Below are 16,556 nucleotides of genomic sequence, written 5' to 3'. Positions count from 1 at the left end.
AATGATGGGACAATTTGAGTAAAAAGAAAAGTGGGACAGCATTTTGAAAACAGCTATCCTAACGCTGTTAGATTTAGTTATGGAAAATTACATTCAAAATTAAATGTGATATAGCAAAAATGTCTGAAAATAGCTACTTGAAGAGAAATGTGTAACAGTATGGTGGGAACCATTCAAATAAGTTGGGAGAATGTTCAGACCAAATTCGTCCACGATAAAACAATGAACTCCCAAACTGAGACCCTGATGACTATCAAGGGTAAGATAAAACAGAAAGGGGAAGTTTGAACTGTATTAGCAAGAAATATACTTCTCTGCATTGTTAAAGTGTAGTGGAGATACTAAGAAAGACAAAGAGGATGCATGAAAAATTACAGTAAACAAAGCATGTTTACAATTACGCAAAAAGAGGTCAAAATAAATAATAGGTAAATCAAGAACTGCCAGTGATTTATTAATCAAAGGTTATAAATAACTATCAATCAATTTTTTTTTAGGAATAAGCAGGTCAAATCAGGACAATGCTTCAAATGGAATCCATGAGGAATTTCGCAGGGTGTTTGACAAAGTTCCATGTGGCAAATTAAAAATTTTAAGTAAAAGTCCATAAAATGTGAAAAAATTCTATTAATGTTCAGAAATCCAAACGATAAGTTTCTAGTGGAGATACAAGTTGCTCAGATTTATGAAGTACTTTACATAATGGATTCTATAGCACCAAATCTTACTTTCAATGATTTTTATGATTCATTGGAATTTAAAGGAAGGCTCTTGTTTAAGTGTTTTGCGGATGGTCATAAAATTGACACTATGATTTGATACCAAGATTGGTGTACACAAAGCTAGCAAGTAAATTAAATCCAGTGAAGTAAAGCATCAGACAAAAAATACACACACAACAAATAGTTGGATACTAAAAATTGCAGAAGAAAAGAAGGATCTTGGAGCCAGTTCAGGCAGAAAAGGCTGCCTCAGAATCTATGGGATACTCACCCGTGTTTCTGCAGACACAGAATGTGACAGTGGGCATATCAAGACGGATGAGGCTTTCTATTCCAGGACATCTCAAATGTCCTCTTTCTTTAAGAATCGTGGTTTCCCTTCTGCCGTCATCAATGATGCCCTCACCTGCATCTCCTCCACTTCCGCCCTCACCCCATCCTCCCATCACCACTACAGGGACCGGGTTCCCCTTGTCCTCATCTACCACCTCACCAGCTTCCAGATCCAGCATATTATCCTCCACAACTTCTGCCACCTTCAACAGGACCCCACCACTAAGCACATCTTTCCCTCTCTACCCCTCTCTGCTTTTTGCAGGGATCATTCCCTCCAGAACTGCCTGGTCCACATGTCCCTCCCCTCTCTTACCACCATTCAGGGCCCCAAACAGTCCTTCCAGGTGAGGCAACACTTCACTTGTAAGCCTGTTGGGGTTACCTATTGCATCTGGTGTTCCCTGTGCGTCCTCCTCTACATCAGTGAGTCCCAACGCAGATTGGGGGATCGCTTCATCGAGCACCTCTGCTCCATCCGTCACAACAGATGGGATCTCCCAGTGGCCACCCACTTCAACTGTGCTTTACATTCCCATTCAGATACGTCCATACATGGCCTCCTCTACTGCCATAATGAGGCCAAACTCAGGTTGGAGGAGCAACACCTCATATACCGTCTGGGTAGTCTCCAGCCCCTTGGCATGAGCATCGAATTCTCCAACTTCCGGTAATTCCCTCCCTTGCATCTTGCATTCCTTCTTCATCTTTCCTGCCTATCCCCTCCCTGCTTCCCCTCTCCCACCCTTTGATCATTCCTGATTGTTTTTTAACCTGGCACCTACCAGCCCTCTCCTTCCCACCCTTCCCCCCACATTCTTTATAGGGTCCCTGCCCTCTCCCTCTTCAGTCCTGACAAAGGGTCTCAGCCCAAAAAGTTGACTGTTCATTTCCACGGATGCTGCCCGATATTGCTGAGTTCCTCCAGCATGTTGCGTGTACAGTCGGCCCTCCTTATCCCCGGGGGATTGGTTCCAGGACCTCCCGAGGATACCAAAATTTGCAGATGTTCAAGTCCCTTATTTAACATGTCTCTGTGCAGTGGACATTAGGACCTGGCAGTGCAGCTCTGAATCCACAGTGTATCTGTTCATGAAAATAATCACGATCGCGATTGAAAATAAGGTGGAAGTAATAAAGTGATCGGAAAGAGGTGAAACGCAGTCGGTCACTGGAAAAGTGTTAGGCTACAGCCGGTCAACAATCGGAACAATCGGGCCCTGCCCCGATGAAAGCTTACAACTATTACTAAGCAATGCAGTGGTTTAATTATTGAAATATGTATGTTTCTTAAGTGTTTTATATGCATAGAAAGGTAAAATATGTACTATATATTAAGAAAAAGGTTTGACTACCTGATGCTAAATAATACCAGATGTACCAGTTCCAACTTAAAGATGGACTCAGGAATGGAACTCAATCATAACCCGGGGACTGCCTGTACTTTTAAGTCATTTCTAGATTACTTATAATACCTAATACAATGTAAATGCTATGTAAGTAGTTGTTATACAGTATTGTTTAGGGAATAATCACGAAAAAATAGTCTGTACATGCTCAAGGAACGAGTGTTGGAGAGAGAACTTCAGGGTTTTCTCAATCCACGGTTGGTTGAATCCACGCATAAGGAATCCGCGGATAAGGAGGGCCGACTGTATATCAAGACTGAACTCCTTACAACTTGAATTAACTGATGTTTAAGTACTATGGATATCTATGATCACCAAAGGATGTGATTTTACAAAAGAGGGTGCAGATGAGATAACAAAGAATATTGTCATGGCGAATGAACATTTGGTACAATGGACTAACTAGGTTCATATTATTTCATTTAAAATAAAGGAGAGTGAGGGGAGATTTAATTATTAAACTATGAGGGACATGGACATGGTGAATAAGGACTAAAATTTCACTCGGCAGTGAGACTGATGACCTGGGAATATTGATTTAATTTTATTTGTGGAAGAATTAGAAGGAAATTGAAAAAAACCATCCAAAGAAATCTCAGAATCAGGTTTAGTATCACTGTTATGAAATTCATGTTCTGTGGCGATAGTACAGTACAATACATTAAAAAACCAATAAATTACAGTAAGAAACATGTAAAAAAAATAAATGGAGGGCACACAAAGAAGCCAAAAGCTAGTAGGAAGATAAAGGATTGGGAAGCTCTTAAAAACTTGCAGAAGGAAACTAAGAGAGTCATTAGGAAGGAAAAGATGAATTATGAAACGAAGCTGGCGATTAATATCAAAGATACTAAAAGCTTTTTTAACTATATAAAGGGTAAAAGAGGGTAGATATAGGATCAATGGAAAATGACGCTTTTCACATTGGAAGACATCTGCAATCTACTGGACATTCAAGAGTGTCAGGGAAGTGAAGTATGTGCAGTGAAAATTACAACTGAGAAGGTGCTCAGGAAGCTTAATGGTCTGAGGGTGGATAAATCTCCTGGACCTGATGGAATGCACCCTCGGGTTCTAAAAGAAGTAGCTGAAGAGATTACGGAGGCATTAACAATGATCTTTCAAGAATTGATAAATTCTGGCATTGTACAAATGACTGGAAAATAGCAAATGTTATTCCGCTATTTAATAAGGGTGGGAGGCAGCAGTAAGAAAACTATGGACCTGTTAGCCTAACATCAGTTGTTGAGAAGTTGTTGGGAATCGATTGTTAGGGATGAGATTACGGAGTGCCTGGAGGCACGTGACAAGATAGGCCAAAGCCAGCATGGTTTCCTGAAAGGAAATTCCTGCCTGACCAACCTAAAATTTTTTTTGAGGAAATTACAAGCAGGGTAGACAAGGTGATGCAATGGATGTGGTGTACTTGGATTTTCAGAAGGCCTTTGACAAGGTGCCACACGAGAGGCTGCTTAGCAAGATAAGAGCCTATAGAATTACAGGGAGTGTTACTATCATAGGTGGAGCATTGGCTGATCGGCAGAAAACAGAGAATGGGATTAAGGGATCCTATTCTGGCTGGCTGCTGGTTACCAGTGGAGTTCCACAGGGGTCAGTGTTGGGACTGCTGCTTCTTACGATGTATGTCAATGATTTGGACTCTGGGATTAATGGATTTGAGGCTACATTTGCTGATAGGTCGAAGAACGGGTTGTGTTGAGGAAACAGAGAACCTTAGGTAGTTTAGGGGAATGGGCAAAGAAGTGGCAAATGAAATACAATATTGGAAAGTGTAGGGTCATGTACTTAGGTGGAAGAAATAAATGGCAGACTATTATTTAGATGGAGAGAGATGCAAAGGGATTTTGGAGTCCTTGTGTGCAGGATACCCTGAAGGTTAACCTCCAGGTTCAGTTGGCAGTGAAGGCGGCAAATGGAATGTTGGCATTCATTTCTAAAGGTACAGAATATAAGAGCAGGGATGTGATGTTGAGACTCTGGAAGGCACTCGTGAGACCACAATTTTGAGCTCCCTATTTTAGAAAGGATATACTGACATTGGAAAGGGTTCAAAGAAGATTCATGAGAATGATTCCAGGAGTGAAAGGGTTATCGAATGAGGAATGTTTGGCAGCTCTTGGGCTGTATTCCCTGGTGTTTAGGAGAATGGCACTGGGGGAGGGGGGAGATCTCATAGACACATTCCCAACGTTAAAAGCCCTGAAAGGATTAGATATGGCAAGGTTATTTCCTAGGGCAGGAGAGTCTAGGCCAAGAGGGCATGACTTCAGGATTGAAGGACATCCATTCAGAACAGAGATGCAGAGAAATTACTTTAGTCAGAGGGTGGTAAATCTGTGGAATGTGTTGCCACGAGCGGCTGGTGTATTTAAGGCAGAGATAGGTAGATTCTTGATTAGACAGGGCATCATAAAGTACGGGTGAAGGCAGGGGAGTGGAAATGACTGGAAGAATTGGATGACTGAATGGCGGAGCAGATTCGATGGGCCTACTTCTGCTCCTGTATCTTATGGTCTTATGAGACCAGAACTTATGACCTAAAATGGGTGGAATGAAAACTTTCATATTTAAATGGTAGCTGGATGAGCACCTGATCAACTGCAAAGCGGCAGACCATGAGCTGGAAGATGTGGGTAACTTAAACAGCACTATTTTAGCTCACATGATGAGCCAATGGTCTCCATCTACACCATAAGGTCCTACAAGTACTTCATCAAATCAGAGGGTTGTAGTTGATCTACTTGAATATTTTAACTGATACAATTTCAACGCAAATAAAAATCAACAGATTTTCAAGGCATGTCTTACGTAACTAGACAGATCAGACTGAAGTTGTTTCAGTGGACATTAGTGAGATTTTTACCATAGTAGTTTTACATTTACTGTTAGTTATATTGGCATTTTATTCTTAATGACTTAATGAACTGATTTTGAACTCTAGATTTCAAACTAGTGTTCAAATCATTGTATCTCTGGTTACTAGTCCAGTAACATTACCATCATGCACCATTCTCCCAGAGCATGTTTGTGTGAAATGGATAATTGTTTCTGCCCATAATTTTCTGTGCCACAGATGTCAAAACCAGATGGATATGAGAGATGGGCATGCAAACTGTTTTTATTCCCCCAGTAAGGTCTGTACATCATCAGACTATTAAACCAAGAGCTGCATCAACTTTCACTCAGTCAGAAGGGGCAATCAGGATATTTTAAACATGTCCCCAAAAATATAATTTTGCAACTCTAACTTTGAAGTTTTGTTGCCAAGTACCCATTAGCATTGCAATTTAAGAGTTCTGTATTACCCAACTGTTCAATATTAGATCAGTAATGCACTGGGCTGGCCATTCAACCCGCAACATTGTGCAGATCTTGATGTAAATTTATACTAAAAATGTCCTTCTGTGCATCATCCATATCTATCCATTTCCTTCAAATTCCCATCCATTTAAGATATGTTTTATTTATGCTCAAGAATGAATGGCAATATGAAGGGAGTGTAAGGTAATGAGAATGGCAGGGGAGTGGATCTAGCTGTATTGGCCTTCCATAGCCTGGTACAAGTTTGACAAAGTGAATGACTTCCTTTCATGCTGTGAAATGCTATAACACAGAGGGTGCAATGATGTGTGAGGCAATTCTTCAGTGCTTGGAGGAGTATTTCACACCAAGCTGGGAGGAAATTCTTCAATGTGAAGGGGGTATTTCACACTGAACAATAAGAGAATTCTGGAATGTAAGTCTGCATTCTTCTGATATTAGTGATATGTTAAGAAAATCATTAATTTAAACAAAAAAAAAATTGTTCTCAATGTGGAGGATTTTTTTTCCAGAATTAAGCACCATGGCTTTACACCTCCTTGCTGTATCCAAATGGCAATCATGAAATTTCATTTAGTCTTGTAATCAACTTATACACTATAAGATGCCACAATTATTAAGATAAATAATGAAACAACTACACTTAGTGAGTGCACTAGAATTTATCACACCAACAGGCAAACAGAACCTTGTTTTCAAATTGAAAAAGGCAGCACCTGTGTCCTCTGTAGTGCACACAAGTAATCCACATTGGTCTTGTCAAAGTGCAAAAATGCTGACCCTGTCCAGAGATTTGTTTTCAGGGAGGTGGTGGTAGTTGGGGTTGGGGGGGGGGGGTGGTGTGGGTAGGTACAGCCAGAACCTTAATAGAGATTGAGAGCAAAATGGTGGTTCATGACATTTCCATTTCCCTTCCCACACATGCTGCTATACTTAACACAAAAGTTAGAAATTTAAATACTCAGTTGCAAAAGTCACGCTGCTAAACCAGAAACCAAATGAATTTCAAAGACCCATTTTATGTGTCCAATGTCCTTGAGTTTAACCACCATTCTTGTGCAAGATGACAAAAGACTTATCAACATTTCACTGCAGTACCCTAGTTCAATTACATTGCATTAATTGCAAGTTTTTAAAAGTTTATTACATTTAACATATACTAATATTTGTTCAAAGTATTAGTACAAAAATCCAGTCCTATAATACCAATGCAACAGTTGCTAAGGAAAAAATCTAGTTTGGGGCATCTCCCTGGACATGAGACAATGACTCCTGTAGTTGGTGAAAAATTGATAGTTGGTTACATAAATAACCAAGAGCTTGTTGCAAATTTAAAGAAAATAATTTGAAGTTCAAAGATTTGCAGTTTTTAAGAAACAATTAAAGGATCACAAGACATACTGAACTGGAGGCCACTCTAATCAACCTGGTTCATTCAAAATACACTACCTCCTTTGTCAACTATAACATCCAGCTATTCCTTATACACTTCCAGAACTTTTCGATTCAGTTATAAAGGTAGCAAGACAGCAGCTATACTTCATTAGGAGTTTGAAGTGATTTGGTATGTCAACAAGTACACTCAAAAACGTCTATAGATGTACCTTGGAGAGCATTCTGACAGGCTGTGTCACTGTCTGGTATGGGGGGGGGGGGGTGCTGCAGGGTGTTGTAAATTTAGTTGGCTCCATCTTGGGTACTAGCCTACAAAGTACCCAGGACATCTTCAAGGAGTGGTGTCTCAGAAAGGCAGCGTCCGTTATTAAGGACCTCCAGCACCCAGGGCATGCCCTTTTCTCACTGTTACCATCAGGTAGGAGGTACAGAAGCCTGAAGGCACACAATCAGTGATTCAGGAACAGCCTCTTGCCCTCTGCCTTCTAATTCCTAAATGGACATTGAACCCTTGGACACCACCTCATTATTTCTGTTTTTTGCATGATTTTTAATCTATTCAATATATGTATACTGTAATTTATTATTATTGTATTTGGGTTTTTTTTCTATATTATGTATTGCATTGGACTGCCACTACTAAGTTAACAAATTTCACGTCACATGCCGGTGATAATAAACCTGATTCTGAAATTCTGGTCCACTCTGAAGAGCTTTCTGGCAGTAGACCTGATTTTTTTTTACATCATACTAGTTGTGACTCTACCCCTCTTCACACTGGGACTCTATCATCCTTACAAACTTACAAAATCCCAACCCACACTCCAGCTTCCTTATTCTCTCTACAATCTTTGAACAGAATGTGGCCTTACAAATCATCAGCTTCTCTGCAATCACACATCTCCATCCCTCAAGCAGAGTTAATTGTCTGCCTCAGAACTAACAATTAGAATTAATGCCCTTTGGAACTGTGACCACGGTAAACCAAATTTTCACATCCTTTTTGGTCTTCCTGGAAGTCTTTAACTCCTCCAAAACATACAATCCACCATCTAAGTGTGTGGCCTTAGCCTTGTTCTATGCGTATCTACTGGATCGTAACCAAGCAGACATTTAAAATGACTCATTTTCCTGTCCTTCTTCCATCTCGAGAAATTACTCTTATCCCCCTATTTATCATCGATACTTTGACTTTTTACGATATCAATTAAACATGTCAGATTCCACATAATTACTGATAATTTTTCACTCTCTTCCCTGGATCTCTCTCCTTTGGTTATGATTTGTCCAGTCTTGTATGACAGCCAATGCTGGATGAATAAAAAGACTTACCAAAAAGCACTAGCTTTGATGCCTTTAAACTATATTCTGTGGACCATTTCTTTTCATCTCCTCAACAACCATCTGAAGCCCAGCCAGATTGTTTGTGACCTTAGGTCTGACCCCAAGAGAAGCTCCAGCAATCGGATTGCCTTATTCTACAACATCACTCAAGAATGACTATGCTGCTATCAAAATATTCACTATGCTTTTGTAACAATCAGAACTATTAATTCCAATCCTCTGGCGACCTCCCATCTACCACTCAATACAAAAATATTCTTCAAAACCCTACTTATTGTATCTTAATTCAAATTCCGTTCACCTAGATCCACTATATTACAACTTCAGCTACAAATGTCTGCATAAAATCCATATTTCAAAATTCCTCCATGCTCTCCCCTTTCCTTAGTTCTGTAACTTACAACTGCCCCTTTGAGACCTCAGATCTCCTCTCCAATCTGATCTCTTTTATATTGCCTAATACCACAGGCCTCATCATCTGAAATAAAACCAAAGTCATCAAGCATGGTGGATTTCACAAGCAATTTATGGAACACTTACATATAGTCCGCATTTTTCTTGTTACACATTGCTTTGGTTCTCAGGCCTACTCCAATCTCTCTGTCCTCACCCATCAATACGGTTCAACAGGAGGAAAAACATCTCATCATTCAGGAACCTTTCAGCCTTCTAGACACAACACTGCATTCACTGCTTCCATATGCACTTCTTCTAGACCCAAATTATCTTTTTCTATTTTCTCAGGTATTTTACTTTGTGTGGTATACAAACTTGACAGAAATTTCACTTGGTTTCTCTTGCACCATCTAACCCACAGCTCTTATGTTGGAATGCTCTGCCTTGACGGCACACTAACAAAATTTTTCTTGCCATCTTTGTATATTTTTCATTGGTAAGTTAATTTATTACCATGCAGCTAAAGATGGTGCCAGAGGGCAACTTCTCTCAGCTCATCAGTGAAACAGTTAAATTCTTCCTGTTCTAATGTCTATATTTTCCTTTTCAAGGTGACTGGGGTCCTGTTGGGGCCTTTGGTCTACAACAGCACTCAAACTGGGATTGTGCGTCATGGTGTGTTCTAGCTCTTGGAGCTCACCGATCGACTGTGTTTTGATATATCCAGTATTGGCCTGAAGTTGGGCGCCTTCAGGGCCTTGCGCAGCCCTGTGGACACAAATTCTTGCTGGTGTCACTAACTGAAGTGTAGCAAGAGCTTGAACATCAAAGACAGCAAAGGGTGGCTGGCAAAGGGCTCTGCACACAGTGATCGATCATTCACTATTTTGATGGTGAGGGAGAGTTTACTGCTGAATCTTGAGTCAGAGAACTTGAAATTAAAGCAACACTTCAGACTGACTGTAACATCAAGATAGCGACTTGTTATCTCCCCTCTCGCTGGTGTGTGTGTGTGTGAGTAGAAGGGTTGTGTATGGGAGTGGTGCAGGGGCTTTGGGGTTCTTATGTTTTTTTCTGTCATTTGAGATGTTTCTTGTTTTGAGGACGTCTGTGGGGAGTAAGAATTTCAGGTTGTATATTCTATATGTTCTCTGATATTAAATAGAATCATTGAACCATATACTGAGGTACACTGAAAAACTTTGTTTGCTATCCATACAAGTCATTTCATTACAACAGTGCACTGAGGTAAAGTGCAGTGCAGGTAGACAATGTGCACAGCCATTACAAGTAAGATTGCAAAGTCAAGAGAGTATTTTATTGTAGTAGAAGAGCATTCAATAGTCTTATAACAGTGGTGTACAAGCTGTCTTTGAGTCTGGTGTTACATGCTTACAAGAGTTTGTAAATCTGGCTGATGGGTGGCAGGGTGGGGAAGGAAAGGAGAAGGAGAGAAAGTCCAGGATTTGTGAAATCTTTTAATTATACTGCCTGCTTTGCTGAAGCAGTGATTAGTGTAGAAAGACTCCACAGAGAGGAGACTAACTTCTGTGATGCGCTGAACTGTCCGCAGTTCTGTGCAGTTTTTTAATGGTCTTGTGCAGAGCAGCTGCCACACAAAACAGTGATGTATCTGGATAGGAAGCTTGTTCTAGCACATTGATTAAAATTGCTGAGGGTCAAAGGGGAAAATGCCACATTTGTTTTACCTACTGAGGATGTGGAGGCGTCAATTCTCTTGTTTGGCCATGGCATCTACATGATATCCCTGTGACAGTAATTGGCCAATTCTAATTCCTTTTTGTTCTTTCCTCTTTACCCCCACAACAATCCCAACATATTTCCCTAGCCTCTTTGTATGCTTAGAAATTGTTGCATAGCTTTATAATATTCTGATAAATTGTATTTAACTAGAAATATTTGCTTGCTTTCATTCTTCAAAACTACACAACGATTTTCTGATTATTTCCATTTTTTATTTTGGATTTTAACACAAGGCCTCAATTACACACATGCAGCTTGAGAAGTTGGTCCTGCATCAGTTCACGATTCCTACAACAATCGCAGGCAATTTCCTATGTCAGTCTGCTCCCAAGCCTGAGTAAACAGGGGCAGTGAACCACGAGGAGACCTGAATGGTATATGGTGACTTGTTCATTTTCTTAAACTGTTCAAAATTTCTCATTTCAATTCTCCCACCCTCTTGGTCTGAATCAGCACTTCATCATGTAGGAGGAACAGACAAGACCCAACCCACTTCTCACTCTACCACATAATGCATTTTGCTGGTGACTTAACTCCTTGGCTGCATCCAGTGTATACAGTCACAAAGTAACACAATGCAAAAACACATCTTTCAGCTCACCATGTCCATCTACACTAAACTCACTTAACTGCATTAGGACACCCCCAAGTGTCTGTTTAAATTGCTCTTAAATATATTAATTGTATCTGATTCCACCACCTCCTGTAGCAGTGCGCTCAACTACACTTTGTGTAAAAGAAACGTGCCCTCAAGATCCCCTTTGACCACGCATACCTAATAATCAGGCATCCACCAAGCTAATATGTCATTGAACAAATCTACACATATTGTATATACCAGAACAGATATTCTCATTGTACCCTGACACTCTCACACTGTAAAGCTGGCACATGAGCCAATAGAGCCACTAACATCAGGGTAACATCTACAAAATGCTGAAGGAACTTAGCAAGTCAGACAGCATGAGGTTTCTTTGAGGCAAGATAAAAATACACTACTATGTCTCGTCGTTTTCAAATTACTAGGCGCAACCTGCCATGAATAGCATTGATACTGGTTCTGCAGAAGCAATACAATAAGACAGTCAGCCAGCAGATTCTTCAGAGATCACCTATGAATCTAAAGCCAAAAGTATGAACAATTTTATTCTCCCTCCCACAGTTCCATCAAAAACTTCTGTTGAATTCATATGACAATCAGAGCTGTCATATGGATTCAATAGGTCTTTGAATCAGCCCTTATGCTTGATCAATCTTTATGTTCAATCTGAAACACAGGCAAAAAAAAGTGCAAGGACTAAAAGGCTGGTGCAGTTGAAGATTCAATGTACCACCATGAAATGACTGCCTGTGCCACAACATATAGTTCCTCAATGCCAGTGACATTCACATTTCTCCACTCTGACCAGTTCCCTGGTATATTAGATTAACAGAGGGAACAAGAGGTGGACAATGCTCTCACCAGACAACTGGTCTTGTGAACATAGAACAGTCACCACACCACAGTAGATGATCTTCGGCACATGTTCGGTGCTGACCTTTTAACCAACTCCAAGATCAATCTAACCATCCCCCACCACAAAGCACCTGATTTTTCTTTCACCCATGTGCCTAAGTTTCTTATGCCCCCTGATGTACCTGTCTTTACATGTTTCACCCATCCACCACTCTCTATGTAAAACACTTACCTCTAACATCCCTCTACTTTCCTCCAATCACTTTAAAATTATGCCCCCTTGTATTAGCCATTTCTGCCCTGGGAAAAGGGCGCTGGCTGTCCACCACATTCTCTCTAATCCAAGCATCATTCTGGTACATCTCCTCCGCACCCTCTTCAAGCTTTCCACATCTTTCCTACAATGAGGTGACCACAACTGAACACAAAATTCTAACCAGAGTTTTATAGAGCTGCAACTCAATCCTAATGAAGGCACACACAAAAAGCTGGTGGAACACAGCAGGCCAGGCAGCACCTATAGGAAGAAGTACAGTCAACGTTTCGGGCTGAGACCCTTCGTCAGGACTAACTGAAAAAAGAGATAGTAAGAGATTTGAGAGTGGGAGGGGGAGGGGGAGATCCAAAATGATAGGAGACAGGAGGGGGAGGGATGAAGCTAAGAGCTGGAAAGTTAATTGGCAAAAGGATACACAGCTGGAGAAGGGAGAGGATCATGGGACGGGAGGCTGAGAGAGAAAGAGAGGGGGAGGGGAGCACCAGAGGAAGATGGAGAGCAGGCAAGAAGTGATTGTGAAAGGGGCAGAGAGAGAAAAAAAGAGAAAAAATATGAAGCCACCATTTGTCCCCAAGATCCCCTCATTTCTCCACACTGCTAAGAATTCTGCCATTAACCCTTCAAATTCCACCCTCCAAAGTACATAATTTCACACTTTTCCACACTGAATTCCATCTGCCACCTTTCAGCCCAGCTCTGCATCTATCAATGTCACCTACTATTATATCCACAACTCTACCAACAGTTGTGCACCTGCAAACTTACTAAACCATCCTACCACTTGCTCATCCAAGTAATTTATAAATAATGAGCGGGGATCCAAAAACAGACTGCTGTGGAACACCACTGCTCACCAACCTCCAGGCAGAAAACTCCATCTACTACCACCCTCTGCCTTTCTTGAGGAAGCCAATACTGTATTCACATAGCCAAGTTTCTCTGAATCCCATACCTCCTAACTTTGTGAATGAGTTAACGGGGAACCATTATCAAAGGTAAAGTAAACTTATGGTACCATTTGCAAAGCCTGCTGCCTGATCTTCCTCCACATCCCAAAGCCTTGCAGAGGGAAACAACAAAATGCATCAGTGAAAATAAAAATAAAGTTTTAGTCATAATGAAGAGAAAACAGTCCAATTACATGCTACATTAGGGTACAGGGTAGTAAGATATATGCTTATTAAACCTCTGCTGGGAATTTCGGAAAGTAAGAAAAATGCAAAATTCAGAGGTTGACATAAATAATGCTTCTGAGTGTCAGTGCCTGTAAACAATTGGCTTACCAACACTGATAAGGTGGGATGGATTCTGGGTGGTTGGGAGGAAATTAAATTTGGTTGACAAACAGCTTACCAGTTGATGAAAACTGTAGCAAAGTGTGAATTTTTAAAAATAAATACAAAATATAAAATACCCTTACTATTATTGGAGCAACATGGTATAAGACCAGGTAATTGGATTCAATTCCACCGCTGGCGAAAGAGTTTGTATGTTCTCCCTGTGATCAAGTGGGTTCCCTCCCACATTCCAGAAACATTGGGGTTAATAAATTAATTGATGACATGGGTGTAATTGGGCAGTACAAGCTTGTTGTTGGGCTGTTAGGACCTGTTATCATGCTGTATCTCCAACTAAAACAGCACTCCAAATTCCCTTCACAAGTTCAGACTTTTGTCATTGTCAAGAAATCAGGAGTTTTTAAAACTTTTGCTTGATTAAAATGGCCAGCCATTTCTATTAAACTACAGTCCTGTAGAATGATGATTGGATTTTATATCACACTACTCAGTAATTTCATCTTATTGTCCAAAATCAAAAACTCAGTTCTGTTAGGGTATGGCATTGGAGTATAAAATATGTGTTCGGCAGTAATACAAACACGTGCTGTGCAATAATAAACAGTAAGAAAGCACTTCCTGTCAGCAATACTACCAAGAAATAATGTCGGTCAGAACATGTCACACTTAATACCAACTGGACCAAGTTTTTAGGATCCCAAATCTGATTTAAACATAAACCCAGTACGACTATACATAACCTTCTTTCATTAACTCACATTTTCAACAACTGGAGTTTATTTTACCTTTAATTCTAGCCCTCTCTGGTGCTACAATACTCACTAAAATATACTCAAAGAGATTCAAGTTCGAAAGTATAATTACATTTTTGGGAGATTTCCCATAGTTCAATAAACAATAATATGGAAGTTCCATACTCTAAGGATTACAAAATTATTGATTATCACTACATTTCAAGTTTTTCCCCAGACTGGCTCGCTTTCCCTTGTTACTTTAACCGTTGGAGTTCCTTTCTAGAACAACCACCTTTTCATTAACCCTTTCTACTCACCTGGAAAAGCCCTTTCCGCAGCTGATACAAATATAGGGTTTGCCCACTGCTCCATCATGAGATCGAATGTGATAGGTCATCCGGTCTTTTCGCTTGAAACGCTGGTGACAGATAGGGCATTCAAACGGTTTTTCCCCTGAATGCGAAAGCTTGTGGCGGTTCAAGTGGTAAACATCCCTGAAAGCTTTACCGCAGAGCTCACAGGCCACGTTTTTCCTCATTCTGCCTCTCTTTCGGGGGCTGTCGAGGCTGCTTGAAGAGGCTAGCAGATTATCCCCAAGTCCTGGAACCTGATTCTCCCCCGACCCCAGTTCCATATTCAGCCCCGTGTGTTGAGCCTCGTGGAGCAGGAGGCGGTTTGCATTCTTGAATACTTTCCCACAGAAACTGCAGGGGTAAAACCCCTCGTCCCTCATGGCCAACGGTGCTGTGAGCAGCGGCAAGTCAAACAGAGGGGCCTTCCGAGGCCGCCCGCGCCCCCTCTTGACCACCTTGGAATGGTCAGTGCCCACCGAGTTCACCGGAGCCTGGAACTGCCCGGCCACGAGGGTCGGTGTTGCAGGCGAAGTCACCAAGCCATCCATCACAGGTAAAGAACCCTGCAGAGGCGGCAGGGCGGGAGCAGGGGCTGGTGCACCAGGGCTACCTACCTTGACATCACCAGCACCCTGCAGGTGTCCATTTTCCCCCACAAAGTTGCCATTGGCACACGCAGCAGCGGCTAAGTCCAGGGCAAAGCTGAAGTCTACATTGGCGGGGCGGAAGACCATCATATCTCCCCTAGCCGGTGGCACCATGATCTGGACGTTGGACTGTTTAATGACCTCCTGGCAGATCTCTATGACCGACCTCATGAGCAGAAACTTAGCGGCCGTCATGAGCTCCGGGAAGCTCTCGAGCCTCACCACGATACGGGAGGTGTAGGCGAAGTCCAAGATGTCCCTGAAGACCTTGGCGCTGATGGTGTGCATCTCTAGCTCGCGGCCTTGGGCCTCGTCGACGGGCGCGCCGAACACAGACTCGAAATAGTCGCTACAGGCGGCTAACACGGCCTTGTGCGCCGGGAAGCTTTCGTCGCCCACCCGAAGCACCACGTCGCAGAAACGGCCGCCGTTCTTCCTCTGACCGTTGAGTTTCTTCAACATGTCGGCGCTGTGCTGGCTCACCTGGTAGGTGTAGCTGTTCCAGGACTGCTCGGCAGCCCTTTCCATTGCCTCCGCCAAGTCCGAGCCGCGACGGAAAGAAAACAGCCCCTTCACACTCCAACACTAAACAACTGAGTCCGAGGCCAGAGTGATTTGAAAAGGAGCGCGCGGTGCAGAGCTCCGCCTGCTGCCGAGCCAAGCCGAGGGAAGGCCGCACAGCGAAGGCCGGGGAGTGCTCGGCGCCGCTTTTGTTCCCCTCACAGCCGCCGGGCCCTGGCGCCGCGGGAGGCTCGGCAACATGGCAGCGCGGCGTTTCCTGTCAACTGCGACCCCTCCCGGGGGCCTGGAGAGGCACTGGCTGAGGCGGGGGTAGGTGGGGGGGGGGGGGGGGCGCGAGGGTGGGGGAGGGGGGCGGGGAGAGGCGCTGGCGGTGGATGCTGGCTTGCGGTAAGAGACTCTAGCTGGGAGTCGCAGTACTCTAGGCGAGTTTGGCAGACACGGATTGTTTATGGCAATCTTAGTCAGGGCGGTGGTCAGCGTGGGGAAATAGGGTCAGGATGAGGAACACTGGCAGAGAGTGAGTACGCTGGCTGTGTGTGGTGGAACACTGACTCGGAACCAGAG

General features: G+C 42.4%; 1 protein-coding gene across 2 annotated transcripts in view; it reads right to left on the bottom strand.

The window, feature by feature from the left end:
- patz1 (POZ/BTB and AT hook containing zinc finger 1) overlaps nt 1-16,295 on the bottom strand; it is a 63,688-nt gene extending 47,393 nt beyond the window's left edge. For both annotated transcript variants that reach the window (XM_059983270.1, XM_059983271.1), the window contains exon 1: nt 14,788-16,295. In XM_059983270.1, coding sequence (XP_059839253.1) covers nt 14,788-15,998 — 1,211 coding nt within the window. In that variant the 5' untranslated portion in view covers nt 15,999-16,295. The remainder of the gene's footprint in view (nt 1-14,787) is intronic.
- Nucleotides 16,296-16,556: the final 261 nt, after the last annotated feature.

The sequence above is a fragment of the Hypanus sabinus genome, chromosome 10, assembly GCF_030144855.1.
Source record: "Hypanus sabinus isolate sHypSab1 chromosome 10, sHypSab1.hap1, whole genome shotgun sequence".
Lineage (NCBI taxonomy): Eukaryota > Metazoa > Chordata > Chondrichthyes > Myliobatiformes > Dasyatidae > Hypanus > Hypanus sabinus.
The sequence above is the reverse complement of the archived record's forward strand: the minus strand, read 5'-3'. Positions and strand labels throughout refer to the sequence as shown.